Genomic DNA, 10,896 nt, shown 5'->3' on the forward strand with positions numbered 1-10,896 from the left:
GAGCCCTTGTGGCTTTCTGGCTATAATATTTTGTTTGGAAACAACAAAAATTACTGTATGTTCTTAATTTTGGTAGAAACCTCTGCCTCACAGATCTGGAGAAGACTTGAATAATAACAAAAAAATTCTATTATGGGTAAATGCTACCAGAATATCAGCTCTAGTTGAATGAAAAATCAGCTTTGTGAACTAAAACTGTTTTAAATGAAAAGCAAAATTATAAAAGAAACGTTGCTTATATAGGTTTTGAAGTATAGCCTTTATAGTCTAAAAGCTACAATCATCTAAACATGTTAGATCATTCCTATTTGTTTAGATTTAAAAATTCCTGATCTTTAGAGCACTGGCAATGGATTGCAGCTATGATCAACTCACTTGCTAGAGTTTTCTGTATGCAGTATATTTTGGGCTCTGGATCCTTATTTCATCTGATTTAATGAAATGATGTAGATCTATGGGTAGGTGAGTGTTCTATAATATAGTGGATATAGGGCAAGACTTTCTTTAGTGGACAATTAAATGTCTAGCCTTAAAGCATAAACCCCTTGGAGATATTCAAGGAATACAAAGATGAGGTTGCTGCCCCTAAATTATTGCCCCCAGTTCCAGCTTTCCTAGAATGAAACCATTAAAGACTCATCCGCTTTGGGTCAAGACATGATGGCTGCCTTTTAAACTGGACGCACTCCTGAGAGAAGGAATGTGACTTATTATTAATGATTCATGTTCCAAACAAAACCCAACTATGAGAATGCTTGCCAATGGAAGTTCAATGCTGGTAAATGCTGCATGAGTAGAGAGAAAAGGTAGTTCCAGAGCCTGAGGCATATTTGGGGGAGGTTTGACTAGGTGGGGTGCCATGGGGTGAGGGGCAGAGAAATGCCAGAAGCAGTTTGGACAAGCATGAACACACTAATGTTTGTGGGGGGAGGGTAGTTGTTTGAGTCAGAAAGGGAGAAAAAAAAATAAAAGGGTACATGGGAGGACGTTCAGGATATACTTCTTGTTTCACAATTTTGCTTAGCATTTGTCCTGATTGTATAAATCTCTTTATTAAAGAGTCTGAAGCAAAATAGTTATTTTGATTCTGAAACAAATAAATTAGCTGAAATAAATTTAGTATGTGCCTGGTACCATAATAATTACTTTTACATGTTAGCTTATTTGTAAAATAACAGGTAATAAACAAGAATTTCTAAGAATGAACTATATACTCAGCTCTGGGCTGGCCATTTATGTAGTATCCCAAGAAAGTCTTCACCTCTTATTCACTGTGGTTCCTGCCTTCCAGGAAGTTATAGTCTATATGGAGAGAGTGTGCTAATATACACAAAACAATTAATTCAGTAAGCACAGTAAGTATAAAACTAGCACATGGTAAATAGTAATAAAGACTTGATAAATATCTGTTAAAAGAATGGATATAAACAAAGTTGGAATGATTAGCATCAAGACTTTAGAGAGGTAGTACTACTTGAAGAATACAGAGGTTGGCTAGAAGGAGAGGGTCTGGAAAGTCACAAAATGACCAGAAGGGAAGTTGGACAAGAAAATAAACACTTAAACAATACCCTGTGATAGGTAGTATTCATAGGCGATCAAGAGAGCCAGAGGGATGAGGAGCCTAACTCTTCCTGGTGGAGTCAAGGAAACCTTAGGGGAGGATTATGTGAGCTGGAATTAATCAGGTGAACAGGGTTGGGCAGAAGGGACAGAAAGAAGTGTATATTGCACAGTGGAGAAGAAGTATATGCAAAGGCATGAAGGTCTGAAGCCACATGGTATCTTAGGAAATCATATATAGTTCAGTGTCCCTAGAGTACAAAGGAAGTAAACTACACAGCTGAAGATGAAACAAAATACCCTTTGGTTGCCTAGATACCATGTTTCCATTACCTACATTTAGTTTTTATTCTTTAAGTTCCCAATGCTTGATGGGTATATACTGATAGCTCGTCGTAGTTTTAATTTGCATTTCCTTTATGATTAATTACATTCAATACCTTTTTATTATATGTTTTTTGGGCCATTTCCATTTGGATATTTACTTTTGCAACTTGGCTGTTGAAATCTTTTTTTTTCTTAAGATTTTATTTATTTGTTCATGAGAGATACACAGAGAGAGGCAGAGGGAGAAGCAGGCTCCCCATGGAGCAGGGAGCCCGAGGTGGGACTCGATCCCAGCACCCTGGGATCATGACCTGAGCCAAAGGCAGACGCTTAACTGACTGAGCCACCTAGGCACCAGCTATTGAAATCTTTAATCCAGTTTTAAATGGATTCTCAGTTTTTTTCTTATTTATTTAGGACTTTTTGATATAGTCTAGGTACAAAATATATTTTGAAATATTTTTATCCTGCTTTGTGGGTTGCATTTTTACTCTCTTAATGATACTTTTTGGTGGTCAGAATTTCTTCATTTTAATTAAGTTCAACTTATCAGTCTTTTTTTTTTTTCTTTCAAGTTTTTATTTAAATTTCAGTTAGTTAACACATAGTGTAATATTAGTTTCAGGAGTAGAATTTATTGATTCATCACTTAAATATAACACCCATTGCTCATCACAAGTGCCCTCCTTAATGCCCATCACCCATTAAACCCATCCCTCCACCCATCTCCCCTCCAGCAACCCTCAGTTTGTTTTGTTAGTTAAGAGTCTGTTTTATGGTCTGCTTCTCTCTTCCCCCCCCATGTTCATCTGTTTTGTTTCTTAAATTCCACATATGAGTGAAATCATATGGTATTTGTCTTTCTCTGGCTGACTTATTTTGCTTAACATAATATACTCTAGCTCCATCTACATTGTTGCAAATGACAAGATTTCATTCTTTTTTATGGCTGAGTAACATTCAATTGTGTATATGTACCACATCTTTATCCATTCATCAGTTGATTGACTTTTTAGCCCTTTCCATAATTTGGTTATTTGGTTGATAATGCTGCTATAAACATCGGGGTGCATGTACCTCTTCAATTCAGTATTTTTTTATCCTTTGGGTAAATACCTACTAGTGCTATTGCTGGATCATAGGGTAGCTCTATTTTTAACTTTTTGAGGAACCTCCATTCTGTTTTCCAGAGTGGCTGCACCGGTTTGCATTCCCACCAACAGTGTAGAAGGGTTCCCCTTTCTCCACATCCTCACCAACATCTGTCGTTCCCTGAGTGGTTAATTTTAGCCATTCTGACAGGTGTGAGGTGATACCTCATTGTAGTTTTGATTTGTATTCCCCTCATGATGAGTGATGTTGAGCATCTTTTCATGTCTGTTAGCCATTTGTATGTCTTCTTTGGAGAAATGTCTTTTCATGTCTTCTTGACTGGATTATTTGTTTTTTGGGTGTTGAGTTTGATAATTTCTGTGTAGATTTTGGATATCAACCCTTTATTAGGTATGTCATTTACAAATATCTTCTCCCATTCCAAAGGTTGCCTTTTAGTTTTGTTGATTGTTTCCTTCACTGTGCAGAAGCTTTTTATCTTGATGAAGTCCCAGTAGTTCATTTTTGCTTTTGTTTCCCTTGCCTCTGGAGATATATCTAGTAAGAATTTGCTATGGCCAATGTCAAAGAGGTTGCTCCTGTGTTCTCCTCTAGGATTTTGATGGCTTCCTGTCTCACATTTATGTCTTTCATCCATTTTGAATTTATTTTTGTGTGTGGTATAAGACAGTGGTCCACTTTCATTCTTTTGTAAGTTGCTATCCAGTTTTCCCAACACAATTTGTTGAAGAGACTGTCTTTTTTCCATTGGATATTCTTTCCTGCTTTGTCAAAGATTAGTTGACCCTATAGTTGTGGGTCCATTTTTGGGTTTTCTATTCTTTTCCATTGACCTATATGTCTGTTTTTATGCCAGTACCATTCTGTCTTAGTCACTACAGCTTTGTAATATAACTTGAAGTCCAGAATTGTGATACCTCCAGCTTTGCTTTTCTTTTTCAAGATTGCTTTGGCTATTTGCAGTCTTTTGTGATTCCATACAAATTTTAGGATTGTTTGTTCTAGCTCTGTAAAAAAATGCTGGTGATATTTTGATAGGGATTGCATTGAGTGTGTAGGTTACTTTAAGTATAGACATTTTAAGAATATTTGTTCTTCCAATCCATGAGCATGGAATGTTTTTCCATTTCTTTGTGTCATCTTCAATTTCTTTCATAAGTGTTCTATAGTTTTCAGAGTACAGATCTTTTACCTCTTTGGTTAGGTTTATTCCTAGGTATCTTATGTTTTTGGGTGCAATTTAAATGGGATCAATTCCTTGATTTTTCTTTCTGCTGCTTCATTATTGGTGAATAGAAATGCAACAGATTTCTGTACATTGATTTTGCATCCTGTGACTTTACTGAATTTGTGTATTAATTCCAGCAGTTTTTTGGTGGAGTCTTTCAGGTTTTCTACATAGAGTATTATGTCATTTGAGAATTAAACCAAGGACTGTAACAAGAAATAAAGAAGGGCACTAAATCAAAATAAAGGGGTCTATCTAGCAAGAAGATCTAACAATTGTAAATATTTATGCCCTCAACTCAGGAGCACCCAAATGTATAAAACAACTAATAACAAATTAAAGGAACTCATTGATAATAATACAATAATAGGAGGGGACTTTAACACACGACTTGCACCAATGGACAGATCATCTAAGCAGAAAATCAACAAAGAAACAATGGCTTTGAATGACACACTGGACCAGATGGATTTAACAGATATGTTCAGAACATTTCATCCTAAAGCAGCAGAATACACATTCTTTTTGAGTGCACATGGGACACTCTCCAGAATAGATCACATACTAAGTCACAAATCAGGCCTCAATAAGTACAAAAAGATTGAGATCATGCCATGCATATTTTCTGATCACAATGCTATGAAACTTAAAGTCAACCATAAGAAAAATTTGGAAAGACCACAAATACATAGAGGTTAAAGAACATCCTACTAAAGAATAAATTATCACTCTTTTCTTATATTTTTAATCCTTTGTGTGTCCCAATTAGGAAATCTTTGCTTTTCCTGAGGTCATAAAGAGATTCCTCTAATTTTTAATTTAAAAGCTTTATTGTTAACTATTTCCATTAATGAAATGTAATACACTTTGGAATTGATTTCTGTAGGTGCTGTAATCAAGACTCATTTTTTCCCATATGGATATTCAATTAACTAAACACCACTTATTGAAAAGACATTTCCTTTGCCCCATTGCAAGGCAGTGTCAAATTGGACGTAAACCAGATACTATTTTCTTGTGCGTCTGTATCTTGATTCTCTATTCTGCTCTATTTTGTCTGTTTTTCCCCCGGTAATACCACATGATCTTAACTTCAATAGCTCACTTCAATGTGTTTCCCTTCTTTCTGGGATCTTGGCCCCTCAAGTCCTAATTGTTGTGACTCTCTGGTGTCTTAAAAAAAAAAAAAAAGCCTGCCTGCCCCATTCCTCCACTTTTTAAAAAAGATTTTATTTATTTATTTGACAGAGAGAGGCACAGCGAGAGAGGGAACACAAGCAGAGGGAGTGGGAGAGGGAGAAGCAGGCTTCCCGTGGAGCAGGGAGCCCGATGCGGGGCTCGATTCCAGGACCCTGGGATCATGACCTGAGCGGAAGGCAGACGCTTAACGACTGAGCCACCCAGGCACCCCTCCTCCACTTTTTTTACATTGTTCTTAGCCAGATGGGTGTTCTAAATCAAGCTACTCTACTAAAGCTGAAATTGGGATTCTAAAACAATCATTTTGAAACAGATCAGGTCATGTCACCCTTCCATTTAAAATACTGCCACAAGTGCCGTTGCCCAGAGTAAAAATCCAAACTTCATACAAATCTAACAAAAAAAAGACCTCTGCCTTCCTCTCATCTTGTATTACTCTTATGTTGCTCATTATGCTTTAGTCAGCTGGTGTTTACCTCTCTCTAGGATGCTTTCTTCAAGAACTTTTTGGTATTCAGATCTCAGTTCAAATGTCACTTCTTCACAAATGCCTTCTCTGACCACACATTAGAGTGTAGTTTCTTCTTTCCATTCTGTTTCATGTTACCTTGTTTTATTTTCTTTATAGTACTTCCACCAGTGGAAATTATTATATTTATTTGTTTAATTATTTATTGTATTTCTCCCTCCATTAGAATGCAAACTTTATGAGGGCAGGAGCCTTATCAACCTTTTTTTATGGTAGACTTTCCAGTGGCAAGAACAGGGCCTGGGACATAAAGCAGAGTTGAATGAATACACATGGACATTTAGTATTATAGTGTATGGTCAAGGTTAAGTCAGGCTTTTAATTCTTGATCCAACAAGATCAAGTTGGAACAGTAGATTATGACATTAAAAACATTGTTAAATATTTTGTTTTGACTTTTGCCATGCATGAAGATTTTCGAGACTGCTCTGGTTGCTAGTAGCATTACATGAAATCTTACAGTTATGCTTTTGTTCTCTCTTAGGACTCCACTGATGGATAACTGGTATTCTTTATCATATCTATACTTCAGCACTCTTGGAACGTTGGTAACGGTATTCATGGGAATGCTAATCAGTTTACCAACAGGTAACTATCTAAGCATTAGTATTGTTGTATTTACCTCTATATCAGCTTTTTCTGTATCTATTTTATAGCTATTTATGTTATTTTTCTATAGTCCTGTTAACAACTAGTTTAATTACTTGTTCCATTTTCCTCATGGGAAATTTGAGTGCCTGGACTTGAAAGCAGAAGATTCTATTTGAACCTTTGTTCTGCCATTTACTAGCTGCATAGACTTAAGGAAGTCCATATGGCTACTCTGAGACTTAGCTATCTTATGTATAAAATGAGAATTGTGACAATTGACTTGCCTATCTCACAGGTTGCTGTAAGATAAAAATAAAGTGCTTGACAAAATCCTATGTAGCTACTACAGTGCTAGGATTTTACATGTATTATTACAATGATCCTGTGTCATGATCTTTTCATTGTCCTATGCTGACTTTTTGTAAACTGTAAAGAAGAATACACACGTAAGGAATGATAATTACTATCCTTACATTTGAACATAGTGTGAGGCTTTTTTCACATGTCCATAAACTTTAAAAACATTATTTAAAAAAACAGACTGATAATACACATCGTATACACTGCTCTCTGGGATTGCTATAGAGCTGTTATTCTGGGACTTCATTTTGTCTTCATTCTGTGAATTCCCTTGGTGTCCCTCCTGTGTTGGATTCCCTGTTGCCTGTATTGCATTATTTATAATTCTTGTTTATCCCCTTAACTGAATGGAGCACATCCTTTACCATGTTCTTGAGAAAGGGTAGACAGAGATTTTGAAGATGGGGTATCTCTGGAAAAAAATTCCTTTAATTATCCCTTATACTTGATTGATCATTTGTTTGATTAGAGAATCCTAAAAAGAAAACACCTTTCTTGTTTCTGAGAGGATGTCTTAATTTTCTCCTAGCTCATTATGTTGTTATTTAGAATGCCAGTGCCATGCTACCTGTTGGCCCTTTGCACGTGACCCATTTCACAATGACTGCTTTGCCCGAAGACCCTTCAGTTCGAGGACATTTTCCTATATTATTTCTTTTGTAATTTCCTGTGATTTTCTGTTTTATCTCTCTGGAAACTCTTGTTAGTCAAATGTTTGAGTCTCAGATAGTTATTCTAATTTTCCTCTCTTTTCTCTCCTATTTTCCATCACTGTGTCTTTTAGGTGACTACATGGGATAATTTTCCAATTTCTTTTCCAATAACTCTCAAAGGAGCACTCTGATCCAGTTTTGAGAATAGTCTATAAGGGAAGGAGGGCAGGTAGGAGGCTATTGCAGTAATCCAGGTGAGCGATCATGGTGGCTTGAAGCAGGGTAGTAATGTAGAGCTAGTGAGAAGTGCTGGGCTCCCTGATTTCCTGCATTCCCTCACCCATGTACATCCATAACAACCAGAGCGGGGGAAGGTAGCCCCACTGCCCTCTTCATCAAATGTGCAGTAACTAGTCAGAAATCCTATACTTTGTCCTAGTATGTCTGATGTCTTTGTTTGCTTTCTGCTACAAAGCTACAGCACTGTGCCACTTGAAGGAATTCTTATCAATCCTGTTTTGTGGCTCCTGAATAGCACTGCCTTTCAAATTCTGTGATACTTGTATTTATAATTAATAAATTATATTAATAATTAGCAGTAATATTAATATAATCATATCAACAATTATATTAATTATAATTATTATATATTGCAATGCATAATTATACATTTATAATAAAGTTTGTAGCTATTTATTACTTGTCAAACAGTTGTTTTAATCTATTCTGTTTCTTTTCAAAGAGGACTGTGCCTTTCTTCATAAATTAAATTACCAACACAGTAAATTTATTCTTTTGTTTGTTTTGATATATTTTAAGACAGATTTTAAAGTTTTCTTACCAGTAACCCAATTATTCAGATCAGGAATACACCTAAACCATCTCCTTGTACTATTTGACCTAGATCCTTGTTCAACCCATTCCTTTTTCTTTAAGAAAATGGAGTATCAGAGCATTCCCTTTGAGCACTCCCTTTTTTTTCCCTTAAAAGTTTTTATTCTGATGACCATATATGACTGCTTCTTTTGTTTTATAAAGTCATGCTTTACCTAGGTGAGCAGGCATCCAGTGATAAAAAACAATTCAACTTCATTAATTTCATAAATGACTTATTTCCACTTCACAGCAGCAATGAACACCTTGAAAAAATAATCTAGAAACATGAAATCCTTGGGAAATAAATAGGAATACTAGGACTCAGTAAGAATTCGGCCATACAGACTTGGTTGGCATTTCAGTTTCACCTAACCATGTACTGTATACCGTGAGTGGGTCTGTCTCTTCATTAGTAAAATACGGTAAATAATGCCCTAAGTAGACCACGAGCTATGAGTAGAGTAATTGTTTTACTCATCTCTGTCTCTCCAGCATCTAGTAGAGTCTCTAGTGGATGGTAGGCACTCAACAATGTTGAATGAATTAACTTAAAGTTGATCCTGTCTCCAGAACAGCAGAGGTTCCCATAATTAAAAGCCTAATATTTGTACTGAAGTGGTGGTTCCCAAATATTAGAGAGCATGAAGATCACTTTAGAAATTTGGTAAAAATCAGGATTCAGTGGCCCCACTCCAGAGTTTCTAACTGGGTTGGTCCAGGTTGGAGTCTAAGAATCTGCATTTGAAGTACGTCTGCTAGATGATTTGTACAAAAGTAGTTTGAGAACCCACAGTTTTAAAAAGCTTTGTCTTTGATCTACAAATAAAATACCAAAACAAAGAAAAATTTTTATAAAACAGAATGTTAGGGAAGAGGAGTTGAAACACCAATCATTATATTGATTTTTATTTAACTAATTTATTCAATAATTCATAATTTCCTGCATTTCTTCATGCACATCTACATTCGTAGTCATCAAACTAGGGGAAGGCAACTCCTCTGTCTGAAGCAGAGGCAGATGGCTTGATATTTTATTGGTAGATCACAGAGGATGCTTTTAAATCAGTTTCCCTACAAGTATTGGGCTCTTAGGTTAAGTACCATTGAGGCAGGTTACTTGCATTTAAGAACCATCTCATTCATCTTTAAATAGTATACTCATTTGTCATAGTGAGGGGCTTGCAGGATCTAAGACTAAAAGAAGGGAAATGGTGAACCAAGTCTTCAGCACTATGTAAAAGATTCTCTTTCTCTGTGTGTTTTATGAGTGCCTAGAGATGAATGTGCACAAGTTAAATGCTTGTATGATGGGCCATCACTGGGTAGTTACAGATATTTTTGTAACATTGTAAATGACGTAAATGTTTTTCAGGAGGAAGAAAACAAAACTTAGACCGCAGATTCCTATTAACCAAAGAGGACTTTTTATCCAATTTTGACATTTTGAAAGTAAGTTGGCTTTCTTTCTCCTTAAATTAGTAAAACTGTGCTTTTATCACCAGGATAGAATACCAGTTAGTCCTCAGACTCTTTTGAACTCTGACGGACAAGGAAGGTATTTGCCCTATTCTTTGATGGTCTATTTCTGTTGTATATCTTGTCTTCAATAGACTACAAAGCTGATTTAGAGAAAGAAAAGCAGTAACAATTATTTAGAATTGAATAGTTCCTTTGTTTTCCAATCACTATATTAACATTTTCTTTTAGAAGAAGCATATTTTAAGCTGTAAATCTCACCCAGTAGAAGACGGTGGAACTGATAATCCTGCCTTCAACCATATTGAATTGAACTTCCCAGATCAAAGTGGCAAGATGAGTGGGACTCGTTTGTGAAACATCTGTGATACTAGATGATCTTAAACAGTGACCCAGTTATATATGTTTTCTAAGATACTTGGATCAGGTTTAGATTTCTTTTTGGGGGGAGGGTTCTATAATGAGTGAAGTTTTTGGGGAAACTTTTGGGGGTAAAATTTTGTTAAAGCAAAGTGCAAACTCTTCACTTACTAAACTCATTAATTGATGCTGCTCTGGAGTTAAGAGTTTCAGCATTGGCATTTCCCTCTATTTCTCTTTTATTTTAATGAAGCTGTCATTATGAAAGTTATGACCACATATATGCTGAAGGATTAACATACACATATACACACATACTTGATGGTCAAAAAGAGTATTTTTAAATTTGGGCATTATTAAAAATATTTTCCATGCATTTGATGCTAGCATATAAGTTTTGGGGTTTGCCAAAATCAGAAGTAATACTGAAAAGACCTTTTCTCCTCAACATACTCTATTTTTAGGAAATAATGAGGTGACAGATCTATGTTGTTTAGATCTTTGCTTCTCATTGATTCATATCAGCCCTATCAGGGAGCTTATTAACCTTGGAACCAATTCTGGTTCAGGAAGGTGGTAATCAAGAAGCATCCTGTTTGGGACAGAACATGGCCCCAATG

The 10,896-nt window shown here is 35.9% G+C and overlaps 1 protein-coding gene across 1 annotated transcript in view; it reads left to right on the forward strand.

Moving 5' to 3' along the window:
• SLC5A8 (solute carrier family 5 member 8) overlaps positions 1–10,577 on the forward strand; it is a 69,183-nt gene extending 58,606 nt beyond the window's left edge. Inside the window, exons 13-15 of the mRNA XM_021687557.1 lie at positions 6,445–6,548; positions 9,813–9,889; positions 10,148–10,577. Coding sequence (XP_021543232.1) covers positions 6,445–6,548; positions 9,813–9,889; positions 10,148–10,273 — 307 coding nt within the window. The 3' untranslated portion in view covers positions 10,274–10,577. The remainder of the gene's footprint in view (positions 1–6,444; positions 6,549–9,812; positions 9,890–10,147) is intronic.
• The last annotated feature ends 319 nt before the right edge of the window (positions 10,578–10,896 follow it).

The sequence above is a fragment of the Neomonachus schauinslandi genome, chromosome 5, assembly GCF_002201575.2.
Source record: "Neomonachus schauinslandi chromosome 5, ASM220157v2, whole genome shotgun sequence".
NCBI lineage: Eukaryota > Metazoa > Chordata > Mammalia > Carnivora > Phocidae > Neomonachus > Neomonachus schauinslandi.